General features: G+C 41.9%; 2 protein-coding genes and 1 non-coding gene across 15 annotated transcripts in view; 1 reads left to right on the top strand and 2 right to left on the bottom strand.

Moving 5' to 3' along the window:
- The window catches only part of CSN4 (COP9 signalosome subunit 4), a 65,937-nt gene extending 51,101 nt beyond the window's left edge, over window positions 1-14,836 (bottom strand). Inside the window, exons 1-5 of one of the 3 annotated variants that reach the window (XM_075693102.1) lie at window positions 14,819-14,836; window positions 12,899-13,022; window positions 12,618-12,697; window positions 10,790-10,941; window positions 1,590-1,693 (exon numbers count right to left, since the gene is read on the bottom strand). In XM_075693102.1, coding sequence (XP_075549217.1) covers window positions 1,590-1,693; window positions 10,790-10,941; window positions 12,618-12,697; window positions 12,899-12,975 — 413 coding nt within the window. In that variant the 5' untranslated portion in view covers window positions 12,976-13,022; window positions 14,819-14,836. Of the gene's footprint in view, window positions 1-1,589; window positions 1,694-10,789; window positions 10,942-12,617; window positions 12,698-12,898; window positions 13,150-13,520; window positions 13,612-14,818 lie in introns of those variants that run through there. The other 2 variants (XM_075693093.1, XM_075693086.1) reach the window with 2 other exon arrangements.
- TRNAL-CAA (transfer RNA leucine (anticodon CAA)) lies at window positions 6,169-6,241 on the bottom strand. The gene has a single exon. It is a non-coding gene; the product is annotated as a tRNA-Leu (tRNA).
- Window positions 13,550-20,417, top strand: part of LOC142582887 (uncharacterized) — a 98,901-nt gene continuing 92,033 nt past the window's right edge. For 3 of the 11 annotated variants that reach the window (XM_075693013.1, XM_075692990.1, XM_075693073.1), the window contains exons 1-2: window positions 13,550-13,685; window positions 17,040-17,757. In XM_075693013.1, the coding sequence (XP_075549128.1) occupies window positions 13,667-13,685; window positions 17,040-17,757 (737 nt within the window). In that variant the 5' untranslated portion in view covers window positions 13,550-13,666. Of the gene's footprint in view, window positions 13,686-14,840; window positions 14,920-14,946; window positions 15,088-15,113; window positions 15,297-15,332; window positions 16,973-17,039; window positions 17,758-20,417 lie in introns of those variants that run through there. The other 8 variants (XM_075693004.1, XM_075693065.1, XM_075693047.1 and 5 more) reach the window with 8 other exon arrangements.

Raw genomic sequence — 20,417 nt, 5'->3', positions numbered from 1 at the left:
AAGTGGCCTGACACAAGACATTTAAAATTAAACAATCATTATTACAACATAACTCTTTGAAGCTAATCTGACATTGAAGAAAGAAGCACACATTAAAAAGTTAAGAGGAACCTCCCTGAACAGGAACTGTCCAAGATATGCATACCATTATATGGAAGTCGGCGTGGCACGGAATATGTGTTAAGCGTGGTAATGGTGTGTGGGGGGATTACGCTGACGTAGTATGAATTATTTATTTATATATGCATGAGGGGTACGAGCAAAGAGATGCACATATTTACATTGCGAAACATGTACATTCCGCACCACGCTGACAGCCATATAATGCTGCACATATCTTCCTACAGTTCCCCATTCAATGAGGTTCCACTTAATTTGTTAGCGCAACACCTGGCGCACCATAACCGGCGCTTTAATGCCGTCATAGGCAGCGGAGGGAGTACGGCTGTGCGTAATTAATGCACGAGTGGTGCATCCTCTCCATGCGGTCACCTTTAGTCACCTTCCATCCCCACTGGTCAGGTGCTTACCAGGGCATCCCCTACTGCTTGCTATCTCCCATTTAGTATAGGCTTAGACATTTCTGGCCTAGGTTTAACACCTTTCTACGTATGGCATATGGGGAACGGTGATTGTGGACGGGCTCGTAGAATGTTGTGCACCGATGTGCCTACTGTTATCACGGACAATGGGTCATTTGTCACTGCACTCTGGATGGCAGCTATCAACTGTGCACCAATGGGCTTAAACGGTGCATTCTTGCCCTGTATTGGGGAAAGGGGTTTTCTAGCTTCACACAATTTTTTGACCAACTCACCATACAATGCTACGCATAATTGAGGCAAATGAAGTCGACAGGAATAGCACTCAATGTTGAAGGCATGCCCCCCCCCCTATCACAGCCTTCCATCACATTCTCTAAACTCTGCAGACCTCCACAGGGTCCTTGAAAAAAAAAATGTGCAAAATGAAGGGGGGGGGGGGTACATAAAAATTATTCAGATACAATTAAAGCTTTAGTGGTGCATTGAGCAAGCATTTTTGTTTGTGCCCCCAATATTCTTCAACATAAATAAAGAGGTCAGTGCTGAAAGCTACGTGCAAATCTTAAAGCTTTGCCATGCTGCCTGGAGTACTAGATTTGCAGTTTATTAAATATGCACACACATCTTCAATTTTAACTGCAAAGAAAGAAATGGCTTGAAGCAGTAAGCATAGAGACTTATTACTGCTAAAGTTCCACAATTCTTCTTAAAAAAAAGTATTTCTGTATTTGTTGCAGCACTACTGCAAAATGAAAAAGTACAACTGAAATCTGTGATAATTGTAACACGAAAAGTTTTGGATATTGTGCTGCACAGTGAGAGTGTGCAAGGTGGTAAGGGTTAGCCATTAAACAATTTCAAAATACGAGTTTAAAGTATGCCCGATTGAAAACTAGAACAGCTGAACGAGAATTATTACCAGAAGACGAAAATACCTCGGAACAAGCCAGCTCACAAAGCGAATGAAATATACTTCAGAATTACTGCCATGGTCACTCGACCAAAATGCACATTTTGATTGAGTGGCCATGCCACCACACTCACTTCTGTCCAGTTTCCAGCGGAATTCCAACGAGCACACTGGCTGCTTCTCTCCAGCTTTGTTCTTGTACATAGATTTCAGCAAGGTGTTGTCGAATGCTTGCTACCTGCACAAAAAAGTAGCTTGAGGTGACTCAAAAAATTTTTTAAGGGTTAGTTTGCTTAGCAAAACATAAATGACCACTGTGATGCGACGTACCACACTACTTTACCAAGTGGCACTTAGTTTAGATTAAAAAAAATTATGGGGTTTAACGTACCAAAACCACTTTCTGATTATGAGGCACGCTGTAGTGGAGAACTCCGGAAATTTTGACCACCTGGGGTTCTTTAATGTGCACCTAAATCTAAGTATACAGGTGTTTTCGCATTTCGCCCCAATCGAAATGCGGCTGCCGTGGCCAGGATTTGATCCCGCGACTTCGTGCTCAGCAGCCCAACACCATAGCCACTGAGCAACCACGGCGGGTAGTTTAGGTAAAGCATACTTGCACATAGCTGCTCATATTCTACATTCACTAGTACCCATCGTTACATATATAAGGGAGCCAGGTATGCATGGCTTTTCATGCTGAACTACTGGCTCGTTCATGCTATTTCCCGCAGAGCTCACAGTTCAAAATTTTCTTTAAAGCATGCTTGAATGCAGTACTTGCCTGTTTTGTCCAGGATAGATCAGAAGTATATCAGCTGCATCAATGATAGATTAAAAGCATATATTTTCACAGCAGTGGAACTACTGCACCACCAGAAACTGTTACTACAAAACAAGGAGTGCAGCCTATTTCACCATAACAGTGACTGATGACACCACTGTTCCTTTCACCGAGATGACTGATTCAGTTCTGCATTGCCACAGATGACATACAGTTGCTATTTATTCAGAATGAAACAGAATAGTACTGTATCCAAGTGCAGCATTAAATAAAATACACCGTGGCATAGAATGAGAGCAGAAATAAGTTGGTGGTTGAGCTGGAAGAGCTATGCATGCATGGCTCCCTTATTTGTGCAACATTTAATCTTTTCAATAGTAATACTTTAAAGAGAGTACACAAAGAGAGCAGAGAAAAACACATGGCTTATTTAAGATGGCAGGCTTAAAACACTAGCCTATAACAAAGTGCTTCACTGCTCAGTCTAAGTAATTTTATTACACAGCTGATACAATGCAGAGATTGTGTAGTCACCATGCCATACTTTTCTACTGGAAAAAAAAAAAAAAAGTAAACTGTGATGTTATTTCAAAATACATGAATATTGCACAACCTTTCACTGCACATTTTTTTAAAAGTCTACATTCTACAAAAAGCATGGAACTGTAATCTCTGGCCAACTTTTAGCCATGGCATCGATATAGGCTTCCACTTAGTTTTCAGACTGATCAAGTTTCTGTGCAAACTTCACGTGCCAATTTTTAAAGTACTTTTTCCTGTATTCAATCATTCTTTTTTATTTCATGAAGATCTACATTTACATGGTAATTTGACTATATAACTCAATAATGTTACTTAAGTGCAAGAGTAAAAGTTTTTAGTCAAGTAAAAAGAATAGACTAAAAGCCTGCCCTGCTCAGCTGATCTCTCTCTGTCACTTCCGACAGCAAGCAGCATGATTAAATCTGGTTTCTGTAAATGGAATATACTGGGTCAGGAGAGCTTAATATTTCTATTCCAATTATTTTTCTTCTCGCGCTTCATCAGTGTTCCAAGCAGTGTGCCGACTATGTTATCACTAGGTTCAGCTGGTCATGAGTGGTGGATGATAAATAGAACTGAGTGAAAGGGGGGGCTGTTACACCATAATGGTTCTAAAGTGGTGCAACTAATGCATAGAAAACCCCTCTGAAGGAGAATCCCGATCATGTGCGGGAAGTGGTTCCTTTAAGTTTCGCAGTATCTGCTGTTGTGCGCAAGATTGTTAAACATATTGCATAAGAACAGAGAAGTAACTTTAGATGAGCAAAAGGCACTTCATCAAAACTGAAACTAGATTTGGCAGCCCAAGAGAACTGTTTCTAGTGATGACATCTTGATAAGTGTTCAACAACAGCAAATGTAAATCATTCTTGCATTGCACAATTCTTTTCTTTTGTGGCAAAAAACTTAACTGATAAGATCGCTTTATAAAGGTTACATTGCTGGCAAAACTTTTATGCTAGCAGATTAGTTGAACACAGAGGTTCACGGCAATAAGAGTCCTCCACACTTTTGTTCAAAGACAGCTTCGCATGATGTTGGCACCTATGCTCCTGCTTCCATGTTGATGTCACAACTGGCAAGAACACAGAAGCCAGTAGAAACTGTCCATTTGAGGGCATGGATTGGGAGTGTGTATTAAAATTGGCAGAAAAACTACACAGTTCTCATTCACGCTAATTCTGCATAAAGCGCATAGCAGAACTTATAATAATGCCAATTTTTGTATGATCTGCACGCCTAAAGAGTCCTTTAAGCCCCTTTCACTGCCACTCCCTAAGTAACTTGGGCACCCACTCTTGCAAAACCCCTGCTTCGAACAACTACTCATTTTGTGTTTTTAGCGTACTCCCTGCCTCTCCTGAAGCAACTTGTGCAAAAAAGAACATAGTGGATCCATTATGTCATCTATCTGAATACACAAAACTGTCAAAATTAATTTTAAATTAAAATTAATTTAAAGTTAAATTTTGGACAGGTGGTCGAGCATATATCTCGGTGCTCTATTTCGGCGGGCAGCCATGGCAAGTGACTGTGGCAGGTCTGGTCGCATGATGACAGATGAAAAGGATTCATGTTAATGAATTCTGATTTTGAAGAAAATGACAATGGAGAACCAACTTCAATTTAGCCTAAAATGTCCTAAAAAAAATAAGAAAAATAAAAGGACAAGGGGTGAGAAGCCATGACAAGCCAGTGTCGCAGTTCTGTCCGTACATTGACAGAAAAAGGAATTTATGAACGATAAAAAGCTGAGCAAATTAGGCTGGATTCACGATACTGCTGATATCTAGGCATGCATAGTTTGGATGCAAGAATGAGAAGGACAACACAAACAATGACTATCCACTGCAAAGTCGCACGACAGTCACACTTTTCCACCCCTGCACAATCATTCTGTTGATAGTAGATACTTTGGTTATCCTTCATATTCTTCTGGCGCCCATGTCTTGCACACAATTTATGAACTCGAATTCTGAATTGAAGACAGTGATGAGAAAAACGAGTCTCTAAATAGCATGAAACATCCACTGAATCAACCTGCAAGAAAAACCAGCAGGGGCTGAAGAGCAATTGGGAAAGAAGTCCTGGCAGCCAAAAGGTTAATGAAACTTGGCGATAGAGGTTGCGTATGTTCGTAGGTAGTTTTAATTCAATGTATATTAGGGGACTTGGTGGTGGCTCAGTACCCATGAGAATGCAAGACTCGCTTATGGAACACTAAAGAGAAACATTAATATGAGTTACAGGTCGATTATAAAAAGTTACTTTTACTAAAAATGAACGTTTGGTGTAACAGTAAATGTAAAAGCAAATGACCTAGGTGATGCTGCTTAGAAATTCCCACATCAGCTTCCCAACATGTTTCAATGTAAAGGGCATGATGGCGCTTTGGAGACAACTTTGTTTCATTTAAGTCCTGATGATTCCATATTGAATAGCATCATTCTGCTGCCTGCAAAAAATTAGGGTTATATAAAAAAAAAGAAAACTCCATAATTGTAACACATGGCCTTTTATTTGTATATACTGATAATTTGTATATGTATATGTATAACTTATTAGCATATGCTATGCATGTTGGTTGAGTGTTACCACCTGTGCAACAGAAAAAATTTCACTGACAGAATTGCACACAATATCGTAACACCTCAAGCTTGTAACGAATTGCAGGTAAGAAAACACTTTTTTTTTTTTTATTGTTCCACTGAGCTTCCGAGAGGAGGCAACATAATACTATGACTAATATAGTCACCACCTCCTGCCGGGTCATTTCTTAATATTTCTGTATTTAACAAATGCAAGTCAGCCCCAGCAGCTCTTATTTAAAAAAAATAAAAATAAAATAAAGGTGATACAGTATTGCCGATCACCTTTTGAATACAATTTTATATACTGTTCCAAATATACTCCTATATTAAAAAAAATTTTATAGTGGGGTTTACGTGCCAAAACCGTGATATTGTTACGTTGCAGAAGTCACATATAAGGATATATTGCAGAAGTCGCCTATAAAGATATATTTACAATATTTACAAGAGAGACAACAATGCATAAACAAGATGGCTGTCGAGACAGATTCCACCTCTATACATCAAACTGTCATCTGACTGGCCCCACCTACTCTTGGTTGCTCCGTAACATAACCCCCGCCTGTGAAGGCGCTGTGTCTCAGCACTAACTATGAAGGATGTGAACTCGCGGCAAAGCAAGGCTTCAGCGGAGCAAGTCCAGCGGAACGATCTCATAATGCGATGTAACAATATCATAAGAAGCCAAAAAACACTGACACCAAGGACATCATAGGGGAAATTACTTGTGCTTAATAAGTGAAATAAAGAAATAATAAATTAATGGAAATGAAAGTGGATGGAAAAACAACTTGCCATAGGTGGGGAACAATCCCACAACCTTCGCATTTTGAGTGCAATGCTCTACCAATTGAGCTACCGCGGCGTGTTTCCCCATCCAGTTTCTTGGGTATTTATGTTTCCTAGTAGAACCCTGACCCGCCGTGGTTGCTCAGTGGCTATGGTGTTGGGCTGCTGAGCACGAGGTCGCGGGATCGAATCCCGGCCACGGCGGCCGCATTTCGATGGGGGCGAAATGCGAAAACACTCGTGTGCTTAGATTTAGGTGCACGTTAAAGAACCCCAAGTGGTCAAAATTTCCGGAGTCCTCCACTACGGCGTGCCTCATAATCAGAAAGTGGTTTTGGCACGTAAAACCCTAAATATTATTATTATTAGTAGAACCCTGGGAGTGTTAGCCAGCGCCACCACTCATAGACCTTGGCGGGGGATGTGAGACATCCTTTCTGCTGCAGGCGTCACGAGAACGTGACCTTTTTGGGAGAAGGCAACCGGTCAATAAACCCACACATGGATGGATGGATGGATGGATGGATGGCGGCTATACCCTTTGTAACGGGCGGCGGCTGGCGCCACCTAGCCTTTTGCTCCCCCTCCTATTTTATTATTATTTTTTTTTCCTTTCTTTATATCCTCTTTTCCTTAACCTAGTTTTCACTCCCCTCCTCCCCCCAAAATAACTATCTAAAACAGTAGAGGAAACATTATCTCCCCGATTTATGGTATTATCTATCCCTTGACTTCCTCCACCAATCCTCTAGCCTCCCCTTCGTTACTGCCACTCTTTTCTCGTCTATTTGCCCTCGTTCCCTGGGAAAACCTAATGCCCCTTCCATATCTGCCACTGTTCGCTCTGCCAGGGTCGGGCGAAGGTCTGTGCATCTCAGCACTATATGCTCAGTGGTCTCCATTTCGGCTCTGCAAGCTGTGCACCGAAGGTCCACGTCTTCAAATTTAGCCCTGTATGTTTTCATTCTCAAAACCCCTGTCCTAGCTTCGAATAATAGTGAGCTGCCCCGCGAGTTATCAAATAAGAGCTCTCTCTTAATCTCCTGTTTTTGCGACCTATACATTGATAGCGCTGGCTTTCCGAGCATTCTTTCTTCCCACATTTTTCTTTCAGTCTCCTTCACCTCCTTTCCCACACTAGAACCACGTTGGACCCCCTCCCTCGGCTGTAGGTATCTATTCCACAGCTTCCTCGTTCTGAGTGTCCACTTTGTGTTCAAACTTTTCATGTACAGATATTTGTACACTTTTCCTGCCCACATTTTTTCCTCCAGTGCTGGGAGTCTCTGTTCAAATTTTAGTTTACTTATTGCCTCTCTACCTTCGAATGACGTCCATCCCATGTACCCCTGCACTCCCTCATTAGGGGTGTTCCCGTGTGCTCCTAAGGCCAACCTGCCTACACTTCTCTGTCTCGTTTCCATGCATGCCTGAACTTCCGATTTCATGCACAGTACTGAATTTCCGAATGTGAGGCCAGGTACCATAACCCCTTTCCATACGCCCCTAACCACCTCGTACCTATTATAGTTCCAAAGTGCCTTGTGTTTCATTACAGCTGAGTTTCTTTTCACTTTTTCAATCATAATTTTTTCCTGTTCTTCCAAGTACTTTTTGCCCTCGTTTAGCCATATGCGCAAATACTTGTATTTTTCAACATGATCAATCTTAGTGCTTTGTATTTCCAATGGTTCCCCCCTTTCTTCATTGTATACTATTATCCCAGACTTCTCTCTACTGAATTGCAGTCCCAATTTTTCTCCTACCTGATTTTTCTCCTACCTTTCTCCTACATGCTACCTGAAGGCATCAATGTTGCCAGATTCGAGATCCTCGTTATATAATAAATGAGAAGAAAGGGGGTTAACCGAGGGGCCCGATTTTTATTAGTCATACCATAAGAAGCCAACAAACACTGACACCAAGAACAACATAGGGGAAATTACTTGTGCGTAATAAATGAAATAAAGAAACAATAAATTAATGGAAATGAAAGTGGATGAAAAAACAACTTGCCACAGGTGGGGAATGATCCCACAACCTTTGCATTTCATGTGGGATGCTCTAACAATTGAGCACGCTACGTCACTCAGGGAGCGAGACTTTTCTGGCAAAATTGCTATTATGAGCACTAACCAACAAGTCCCAAGTATGTGAATAAGCTGCTTACTCGCTGCTAATGCTCCATTTGTGTTTTTCATAAGCAACACTTTTTAACTTGCAATGTAATGACAGAAAGTTGCTAACATTGTAAATATACTAGGATGTGAAAATCATTTTATAATTATGGTGCAAACAGCTGTTCAGTATATGAAAAATATACAAGAAGTATTCAGTAGGTGACTAACTTTGACTGATTCATATTAAATTTAGTCTTAAGAGTTACTATATTCACAGACCCCTACAATAAGGCAACATAAGTGTAACAAGAATTAAAGGCACACAACGACCATAGGTATGCTCGAGTGAGGGCCTGGACTGATAGAGAAAACTTTTGGAGTTTTGCCACAGCATACAGAGCAATCTAGTTTCAATGATACCACATAAACAATAAATTACATCAGCCATGTTAGAAACATTAATGTTGCCATTAACTCTATAAAACTGCATTAACTGCATATAAGCAATTACCATCACATAATCAATATGATTCAATGCTGGTTTCGCGTATGGTGTCTTTAGAGTAAATTTTATCTCATATGAAATAAAAGAGTGAAATTCTCCTAAATGAACCTTGCTCGTACTTACTTTAGGACTTTAGACACACTAAGTGGCTCTCCGCATATTGGTGGGCAGCATCATACAGTACGAAGAACTGCCATTAGTGCGCATGAAGTGACTACGGGTGCGATACACTGCTTGTGAAGCCCTATACGGCAGAGCCAAGCACAAATTTCAGACCTCATTAGCTTGCTCGATGCCTAGTACAGAAGTTTTTATACCTGCTTCTATCTGAATGCTAATACAAAGTGGATTTATATGTGTTTAGTTTCCACTACATGGTTTCTTCAATGTTAAGATATAGGTATGTGTACTATTCTCACGGAATGAAACATGTCAGTTTAGGCCTAACCAATATGCACTTTTTAACCCCCCCCCCCCCCCCCCGCCCATTTCCAGTTCTTGTTGTATTGGGGTAGTTTTCGCTGCTATGGTTAGAACAGAGTTCATGCCACCTTTAGCAACTAGATGCATACCGGCGTGACATTGCATTCTCAGGTAACTGTACTTATTGGGGGTGCTACTAGAAAATTTCCCTGCTGCGTTTCATTCCATGAATATAGTACATACCCATATAAGACTGAACTATCTGAGTGGGTAAGGTCTTTTATATTGTGCAGTACGAAGGCTTCTGACAAAAGTGCTTAAATATTTATCGTTGGCAGATTTTAGGCTAGCTCACATAAAACGGTAACTGCTTCCACTATATATGCTGTTGTCAAAAAGGTCGTTGAAAAGAAGTCAGGTCAACAGAGAGAATTCTGAGGGAGTCATTTTGCTGGACACTAAATACAAAATGAAAGCCTAGGTGAAAAATTGCCATGTGACCCTGCTGAGCTTGAAAATGATGAAAGAAAAGCCCTACATATAGGCTCATGTGGTTGGCACTGCTGAGGTAAAAGCTCACAGCTTTGTCTTTCTGGCAACAAGATGTGTCAACATCACGAACTCTGAAGAAGGGGACCTTGTGAAATGGACCTTGTGAAATCTCCACCCGCGTGGTTGCTCAGTGGCCATGGTGTTGGGCTGCTGAGCACGAAATCGCGGGATCGAACCTCAGCAACGGCAGCCGCATTTCGATGGGGGTGAAATGCAAAAACACCCGTATACTTAGATTTAGGTGCACATTAAAGAAGCCCAGGTGGTCCAAATTTCCGGAGTCCCCCACTACGGCGTGCCTCATAATCAGAAAGTGGTTTTGGCACGTAAAACCCCATAATTTTTTTTTTTTTGAACAGGATTTCTCAGAGGCAGACATTATTTTTATGAGAAACCAAAATGTGTAGCTGCCTAGTTAACAAAATTCCATTAATTAGGTTTCTTAACTATTCCCTTATAACTAATCCCCTATATACAAATTGTAGCCGGTGAGTTTGCAAGGCATATTCACTTGGAATAAATACCGAGGATGGCACCAGTTTTGAGATATGCATTGTCAAGCTTGCGGTAAAAAGGTATTATTGTTCCACTTTTTCTTAAACAAAGCATCAATTCATGCACTGAAGCACAAGAATAACTGGAACACCAATGTATTTCTTCGCACACTTTGTGAATATCTTGAAGCTGGTGTTATCCTGACAATTTGTTCCGAGTGGATACACCTTGCTAATTCACTGGCTATAGTTTGTAAATTGCAATATGCACTTACTTGCACAATTTATTGTGCAATTAATGTCTACTTCTTTTGAGAAATCCAGTTTGAGGCCTAGAATTGTGCTACCTGCAACAGGTGATTTTTTAAAATTCTGTAGGTCTGGAAAGAAGAAGAAGAAAAAAAAAGTTGGTGCATAAAGGGTACATGGTGAGCATAATGCACAGATGTCACTCAGTCTATAGCTGCATAAAAAAGGCATATATTCATCTACTAACTTCAATATTGCTTCACAGCATAGGCGCAGCTCACCTGTTCTTCAAAAGACACAACTCGAGGCTGAACTTTATCCAGTGTGAAATGAGAAACACATTTTGAAACATCATCCGGTAGTGAGGACAGGTGGTTGCCAACATCAGTCAGGAGTTGTCGAGATATAACAAGGCTCACATTCTCGTTGACAACTGTCGATGTAACAGAAAAAAATCTATAAGCAATAACTCCCAACACTGAGACTGTACCATAGACTTTATATAGGCAGTATCATGACAGAAAGGCTAAAGCATTCTTAGTGCAAAGCTTTGCTTGGAATGGAAAGCCTGTTGCATAACAATTGCATATCTGTGCACGAAGTCCAAACCTTTTAAGTACATGACCACAGACATCTTCACGCCCCTTTCTTCACTCCCCCACACTCAATGCATGTGACAAAATTCAGCCTCGTATGCTGTTTGATGCTTTAGCATTGCTGGGTTACTCTGTAACAAGAGGTTCCGATAGTGAAGATGGAGCAACCTCACACCTCACAAGGTTGACTTCACAAAGACAAGTTTGACTGCTAGAATTTTGTGAGTGAAGTGCAAGATTTTGAATTCAACCCCATGCACAAGTTTTAGGGTGTGTCACGTTGAATGTTTGGTGTGGTGAAGTCAAATATTTTTGTTGCTTCTCAGGTACAGCATAGCTGGAATTTCGCAGTACATCAGTGAAGAAGGAACAAAGCAGCAGCAGCAATAGTGCCTGGTGAGGAAAGTGGCTGCTCTTTCCTCAAGCAAGCACCACAAAAAGCAGAAAGTGGAGGGGGTACATAAATAAAAACCTCCCATCAGAACGTATTCTGGCACATCTTTGTTTTCTGTCTAGAAATTATCCCATCCTCTGAACACTGTGCACTAGGCCCTTTTGGCAGTTTCTCTTAAATCAGCACTCTACCACATAACCTCCCCTGTACAGTCTTTTGTGAAAGGAACCTTGTTGCTTCTCCTTGTAGCTCTTATTTTTTATGAATGAGTTGCGTTTCACAAATAAAGGATTTTCTTTGTTTCTGAAGGTCTTGCTAACTCACTCTAGGACATCACTCTCCTAGAGTAATCTTCTGCAATCATCCAGATTCTGATAGCAGGCTGGCAAAAAGCCTGTATGGACAGGTACACGAGCATGAAAGGATGCGCATTCACGATGCCATGTCTGGACAGAAGTTGCCTGCTTCGTTAAAGGGCGCGAGAATGCAGTGTGGCAAGCGCTTGTAGATTCTACATTATTTGCTCCCTGCCTGTACATCTAGCAGTAAGAATACAACCTTACTGTGAGGTTACCTGACCCCAACGACGTTGAGATGAGATTGCTGGCAGTCGCTCAAAGCTGAGACAATTTGAAATCACCTCAAGGGGTGATGCTGAGCAAGGTCATTAATCTGATTTTAGATTGAGCCTTGCCAGTTTTTGCCTACCTTTGGTTCTTATTAACCAATCTTGCATTCGGCAAATCTTTAAGGAATCCATACACATTTCTTGCATGTGAAAACTCGCCACTTACCATGCGAGCGCACCAGTAAGTCCTACATGACTGAATTACCGAGCGTTGAGTTTAAGTATAGATAACCTAAAGCAAAAATGCAGCAAGTTCGGAAATGAAATGGCGAGGCGAACATTCTACCGGAGCTTAGAAGCTTGGCGCGCGGTTTAGGACCCCTGCGCTAACAAAACCCGCACTTATATGAATGTCATCACTTTCTTGTCACGTTCCAATTCATTTTAGCACAAGAAAAACACAAGACACCCTACCCTAGCAGCACGGTGCAGGATTCAAGATGGCTTAATTACTTGCATTTGTACACTGACAGAAGCTTACTGGCACTTACTAGCTTCAACGAAAACTTTCAGTCCTTCTACAAGTTCTTGTCCAGAATTCTTCAGAATGCTCTCAAGAACCGCTCTGTACCTGCGGGAGAAATGTGTAAAAAAATACTCTGAAACCCAAGTAATAAAATTGCCGGGTGAAGGACAACTCGTAAAGGCATATCAGCAGTGTCAACCACTGGGCTACTCTCTCTCCCTGTTAGCGCTTAAAGAGAGCACAAGAAAGGGCACGAAAAAACAAAATACATCCAGCAGCGCATTTGACTGTTCGAGCTGTTCCCACCTTTCTGCTTGATCTTTAGGCGAACCTCCAGCGACTGCCAAGCTAGAGAGCTGCTGTCGATACACTGCCGCAGACATTCCGTAGAAGCAATGAGATCACGGGGCAGTAGCAGCCGGCCCGTACCCTAAAACGAAGGACCAGCAATATTTTTTGTATATACTGGTATGGTGGCTAGTACTAGCAGTGCCTTGTATTCGCCGTATTCGCACTAGCGAAACAAGGCCACAAGGCGTTGCAAAGCCAACGCAAGGCTGGCTGGTTATATTAGCGGGGCCGTATTGTCGTATGCTATGAATTAAAAAGCGCCAAGTAAAATTCTTGTGTGAAGAAAAGAAAAGATAAAGCTACAAAGACGAAGAAACATAACGCCACACGCGAATCTTCGCGCACTACGAAGAGGATAAAATTTAGGAAGCTCGCCTTGTGTTAATTGTAAAGACGCTTCCCGCGCTTTGCATTACATTGTAATTGAGAGCAAAATAAGAACGTGCCGTCTATTGTACGTTGATTATTGAAATTACGCGGGTCGTGCGCGACTGTATTTGCTCTGCGAGTGGTGCCGCGATGTAAGCACAAAAAAAAAAGAAAAGAACAGTAGTACGGAGGATCCCGCTTTCTTTACCTACGCAACCCCTCCGCGGAGCTTTTAGTAGGGGGAGTCACCCTTGTCCTCTGCTTCCTTGCAACAGCACTGAACAGCGCTGGGACGCAAGCTAGTGGTGCATTCTGGGATGGTAATGGAGGGCGCGTGATTTTGAAGCTTGCAAGATGCTTTCCCAAGAGTCAGGTAAGCCGCAATCACTGCGTAACTAAGTACGTTTGTCATTCATTAGAGTGCACTAGCTTCAGGGGACGTATCTGCACATTGAATTCGGGCTGTGCTGTCTGCAGATACGTCAATTATGCGCAGCCAAAGAGAGCTTACTTATGTTGGTCCGTCCGTGCGTAAATACAAGCCAACTTTTTTTTTTGTTGTTGTTGTTGCATCAAGAAAGTGCCGCTGATATAATGTCCAAGTTTATTCCTGACACATTCGATGGTCGTGCTTGCGCTGGAAAAATCCCTATGTACGATTGCTGTTAATATAAAAGGGCGCGTTTTGTAGTTTCAAATTTCCCTGTCTTGTAGTCTGCAAATGGCGCGTCATTCAAGAATAACTAGCGCTTTGCGTCTTCGTGGCATTCGGTTGCGGAATTACGCATGCTGTAGTTAGTGTGTGAAACTAATGTGTTTCCGCTGTGTGCAAGGTTAAGCATCAGGCAGCGGCTGAAAGTTGCATATTTACATACTTGATGCCCGCTTGGCCGTGGCTTTAACCTATCTATTTCCTGTGGTGTAGCGAAAAATGGGCAAGGCTAGGCCGAGGTCATCGCTGGCTTCGCTATTAGGCCTAGGTGTTGTTTTCTGCTGAAAACGCAGCGCGCTGTATTAAAAAAAAAACTTTTTATCTTAGATTCGCTTGTAAATGTTTACTTGTGTATTTGACTGTTGGACCGTGAAAGCATCGCAGCGAGATCTAAGTTATTATATATTCAGGGCCGTACGATATAGCATTCCCTTCGGTCGTCGACACGGAGTTTGTCAGTAGAGATCAATCCATTTTGATTGAATTTGCTGCCAAGCTTCCTTTCGCTGTGCATTCAAGGTGTTCCTTATTTATGGTATTGTAGGAAAATCGACGCCAGCATTGTTATTTGTTAGTTTCACTCAAAGCGTGGCTGTCTCGTTTCGCGTTTTCAGCGCGAGATGGGCGCTTGCGTCGCCGCGAACTAGGAAGATGGGTACGATGTTGAGCACTTTACGAACTTCCTGATATTTTTTATATTGCAGTTACTGGACATTAAGTACGCTTGTGCCTTGCGTCCGGTGGCCCTGATTAAAGTTATGATAGCTCTAACTGGTTGTATAAGTGCTCCTCACCTGCTCTGCTTGTTGCGCTAGCTGGTCGGCTCGCGTGCTGTACGGTTTAATCCTGTCACCGTGCAAAGAGTTTCTGCACGCACGTGCATACCGCCTCACCCGTGAGTTATTACGAAGCATAGGTGGCACTATTTTGTTCGCGGAACACCCTTGCTGGCACGCGCTCATTCATCCCTTGTAGCTTCCTTGTGCGCGTGATCTGTCGGCGTTCTTTATTTTCTGCTAGCTGAAGGATTTATATTGCAAGTGTTCTGCTGCTCCCCACACAAGTGAATATACGTCTTTTCTTGTCGCAAGCCGTTTTCCTATCGCGTTTGATATAGCGCGCCGTGTCGTCGGCGTGGCATGGACGTGAAGCTTCCTTACTTGCATGCTAGCGAGTAGTAGTTTCAGAGGAAAGATCTAACATCTTAATCTATACGCTTTTTATTCTAGTGCCGCATGTTGAAGTAAAGTTGGATGATGTCAGTACTGCATTGTAAGCATCATTGTGGTGCGCATCTTGACGTTGCGCATTTTGCTTTATTAGGATCCTTGCCTACCGTCATGGCCCTGTTTTAGCCTTTGCTGACTTATAATATGGTCGCAGACCTCGTCAAACCCATGAGTTGTTTTTCTCTGTGGCCTCAGCACAAATGTAGAATATTTGATGCTGAAATAAAGTTCAAAGGAAACATTATATAGCAGGCAATGCAACAACGTCTGGTGCCCCAGCCGCGTGGCACGAAATTAATACTTGGCAAAAGAGCTTTGTGTTTCTTAAGGTGCCCTCACGATGTTCCTTATTCAAAAATATGCATGGTGAATTCAGCTGTGGTAATATGTACGGGAACATTTGAATGGGCATGATCATAGCTGTGAATCTCTTTGCTTGTTTATCTTTTAAAATATACACCAAAAACCAAATGCTGCTTCTATGCAATTTCTTTTCTTTCTATTTTTATTATTAAGTTGTTTGATTAAATAGAAGAAATGCAGTCTTTCTGGAAATGTAGCGTTTCACATACCGCACATTGTTGGAAATAAAATGTCACCCCTCATGATGAGCAGTCAACACAACTTTCCACTTAAGCATCTAAGGCCATGCCTTGTGCTTTGACCTATAATTATAGTACATTTCAATTTGCCTATTGTAGTGCCTAATTTTGTGGTTTGTGCAGAAAGCTACTCTTAAGTAATGTGTATCAGGCTATTTACGTTATGTAGGATTCACCAATGTTTCAGTAGTTATATTCATGGGCACTTGTAATGTGCTATATTGATGGCCATGAAGGTTTCATAAGCCCTAGGGTATATTGTGGTTTACATCTCTGTGTATGACATTCCTGTGTGAACGGAAACCTGCACAGGAACTATTGAGAACTTAGCCAGAATAATGGTTAAACAAAACAGTGAAAGAATACAGCAGTTTTCTTTGATGCTGTTAAAGGTGCAATGCAACAGCACCTCTATTCACCGTTTCCTGTGGTTTAATCCATGCTATCTTTGGGTTTTAAGGCATGCTGCTGTATGCTATGCTGTCACAAGAATGTGAAAGGCATTATTGGTGACTGATCAAGTATATAAGTGCCATGCATGCTGCACTTAGCCTGAATGATGCATGTGTGGTGATGAAAAGGGTAACAAGGCTAGGCAGACAGCTTACATGCCAAACAGTGTTGCAGAACCCTTTAAGCTGCAAATAGCATGACTCATTTTTTACTGATGTATCGTGTCAAAGCCAAACATTGATGCTGATTATCACCTAAGACAAACTTGCAGAAGTTGCAATTTTCTTAGCTTATTTTCTTTGCATTTTGAAAAAAGTTGTTGCATGACTGTGTGGACTTCCAGACTGACTCCAACCAAATATGTGAATTTTATTAGCCTGACGTTTCGGAGCCCATTTGGCTCCTTCTTCAGGGGTTGCTCTTCGAGGGTGGCGGTGTGCAGCTTTAAAGGGTCTTTTGTAAAAAAGGAGGTCAGTCTGAAACTCCTAATCAATTTCCCAACCCGACAAGCAATTCTTGATAAGAAATTTGCAATGTAAAGAGAACTTACAAGATAAAATAAGAGTAAGTGTATATAGGATTGTGCCTATTTCACAAGCGCCATTATAAAATTGTTGCCAAGTGCTGATCCAGGAAGAAAGAGCGTAAAGGGAGCCTAACAAAGGTAGATATATTTCCACTCTGTCAGTCATTGAGGCTGCCATGTTTTACATTATGATCTTTCCTTTCAGCAGAGAAAGAACAAGAGCCTAGGCCACCTGCTGAGGCTAGCAAGATGCCAGCAGCTCCAGGCAGTGCTGACGCTGGCCTTGACAGTGTATTAGCAGATGCAGCCGATCCTGACGTTCCAGCGGTTCAACTCTGTGCAGTTAGTATTGATGTGCCCGACAGTGTTGAGACAGTTGTTGTGAACACTTCAAATGGCACACCTGGAGTCTCTCTTGGTGATACCACTCTGCCTGATGCTGTTGTAAGTGCTGTGCTGAAAAGTGATTCTGCTGCTGGGACACTTGACAATGCTTCAGGCCTTCCAGATGCTGCTGCGGCAGCTGCACTCTCATCTGTGGTTGACAGTGAGCCAGCTGCCGTTGAAACTGTGGTCTCTACGGAGGCTTTGCCTGATGTCACGGTGCCATCGACATCTGGCTTGTCATCTGTGTCCACGTCGTCAAGTGTGTCTGACCGCTGTGATGCGCGCATAGTCCGCTTCAACAACCGTGACCTAGAGAGCCTGCGTAAAATCCAGAATGAGCTGAACACACGCAAATCTGGTGGAGTGCCACGCAGTCCAGGCAGCCCCATTGTGATCAGAGCAGAGCTGACAAGTCCGCAGAAAGGGGGGTCAGCACAGGCACCCCAAGTTCTGGTTGTGCAGAAGCCCTCACCAGGGTACTCCCCCAAGAAGGCTGACATCCGGGTCATCCACCCCCCAGGTCTCACTGTGCGCAGGTGAGACTCTCATGACAGCTACACTAGGGTAGATTGATCATTTGCAGCACATGATGGTGGTAGGCCTTGCGGCCACAATGTTCACATTTGGGGTGACGTGTTGAGTGGTGGTGGTACTAGCTACTTTGGAGATTATGCCAGCAGCTCTCTTTATGGCATCATTAGTGCTTATGCTGCTCAGGAAAGCTTTGCTGGGTTTATATTTGTGTATTGTGAGGAGTGGATTTAAAAAGAATATATATCCTTGTTAAATCCGACCCCTGACTAAGTAAGCACTCTCCACCATAGCTTTCCTTCAGTCTGCAAAAACAAGTTCATGTATGTGGCACAGATTGTGGAAATAGGCTATAGGACAAAGATAATGTATTATCAAAATAACCTCCTTTAAATGTCACTACAGTGAATTAAAAATGTACATTCTATGCCTAAAATATTTGTTTTATGTTTTCAAAGATGGTTAAAGTTGTCCAGAACATCACTAAAGAATTGAAATATTTGTTGAACATCATTATTAGAATGCCATCTTGGATTAACTAGTGATGGTGATAGCTTTTATGCTTGTCTTCTGGTTTCCAACAAGCATTCTGCACATCTAAATGAATACACACTTCTTGGTTGAATTAAAATATGGCTCATTAGGATGGACTTAATTAAAAATTGTGCATCTTTGTTAATAAAAATGCACAAAGAAGAATGAACAAATCCAAGATATAGTGACAAGCAACTGGGAAATTCTGCAGGTGACTTGGTGAGAAGTATGAGTCCATATTGGCTTATAACAACAAACTGGTCAACCTGCGCAGAACTCGCAGTCAGAGTCCGACACAGTTTGTCACGCTTGTTGCGTGGCATGCAGAACATATGCCACAATGGCATCTTTGCAGTGCTTTCTGCTTTCAACCATAACAAATACTCAGAGATAACGCAAAATATTATTACACAGTGGATTCCACTTAAACAGATTTTGGTAGAAAAATAATTTTTTCATTCATCTGAAGTTTTGGTGATGTGAAAATTGTGCTGTGATTTGATTTTTTCACAGCTTCGTTTGCACAAAATGTGTGTGCTTGCACAAACATTTCCACAAAAATTCTCTTAGGTCATCGTGTTTGAAGTAATGCTGCGGAATCTTAGCTCTAGCTCCACTGTAACATGCTTAGGATCATTGCTCTTCATGCCATTGCCAGACTCTGTATTCCTCGCAATTTTGCTTCGCCTTTCTCTGGTGCAGTTAACAACCTTTATTACAACCATTGTTGTAGTGAGTATAGGGCTTTGTGCAGTCACTTTATACTTTCAGAACCTCCTGTATATTGTCTGGCTACCAGATCATTGGTGAACCAATGGGAAGCAGTTGTTGAAACTAAGGAGGTGGCTCCACTTGTGTACAGTTGTCTTGAATGCACGTTTTACGTTATTGGTGCTCACTGCTGACAAAAAGCATGGCCATCAATAAAAGTGGGTAGCAATGAGTGAAGTATGAATGTTTTGCTTATAGTTTGGTTTTCAAAATGAAATCATCTGCTACCACCTCAGGAGAACACTGTTGTGCACAGACAACTTTTGCCCTCCACCGCCAGTGGTGCGTGATAGGGCGATGACAAGGTTTGTTGTTACCTTGCCTTAAAAAGCCCTACACAAGTGGTGCCTCCATAGATAATGGCAGTATTTTGGTCATCCAGAAGGTACAGAGCGTATATAGGAGGCTGCAGTACTGTTCATCAATGTGAATAGAATACACTAGCTAATAAGCTGAAAAACTTGAATGTCATGGTATAGTTGGTGTCACCACAATGGCACAATTAATTTCCCTGGTAAATAAGTATTATTTTGCTATTTGTATCATTAGCTTCCTATATGATTGTTGGACTACGGTTTAGTGTCACATATAGACCATATTATGACAGCATTTGAATGCTGCCATCGTGGGCGGTTAATATAGCCGAATAATTAATACCATACAGTGCAATATTGCAGTTTATTTGTATGCTTGTAAACAGTCGTACTAAAATGTTCTGCGTTTCTTCAATGCACTAGCTTGACATCGGTGGTCACGAAAGTGCGCAAGGTGCTCACGTTGGCAGTCCAAGATAGTGGCACACACAAAGCAGAAATAAAACTGTCTATAACAGCTGGGGAGAGCCATGGTAGTTTTTGGTTCGTTTCGTTTAACCAAAGTTTAAGAAAAGGAGGGTTCTGCCAAAGTAGGTTATAATTTTGCCAGTGGTCTGCCAATCAGTCAATACCCTTTAGTTTGCAATCCTCACAGTTCTGGTAAAATGAGTTTCGTTTATCCAGAGCTGTATATCTGCATGTTTGCATGTTTGTAATCATAGTTGCATTATGAAGGTCAGTGTGGATCTTCAGCCATCTAGATTGATTGTCTCTTACACATATTACAATGCTTTCCTTCCATTAGACGCTCCAGCATTCTGCTCATGTAAGTAGTGTGGCATATCCACAGTCTAATTTTATTCAGCAAGCACAGATATATCTAATCTGTGTTTTGGGAACGGAAAAATGGGTTCCTTGTTGTCATAGGCCACTGGAATTGGGTTCTTTACTAACATCACTGCTGTGCGTGAATATCCTGTAAATAGGTTGTACATGAAGACTGAGGAATGTGTGGAAGAAAAAGCTGTGTGTTGTCGTGTTGATGG

The sequence above is a fragment of the Dermacentor variabilis genome, chromosome 1, assembly GCF_050947875.1.
Source record: "Dermacentor variabilis isolate Ectoservices chromosome 1, ASM5094787v1, whole genome shotgun sequence".
Lineage (NCBI taxonomy): Eukaryota > Metazoa > Arthropoda > Arachnida > Ixodida > Ixodidae > Dermacentor > Dermacentor variabilis.
The sequence above is the reverse complement of the archived record's forward strand: the minus strand, read 5'-3'. Positions and strand labels throughout refer to the sequence as shown.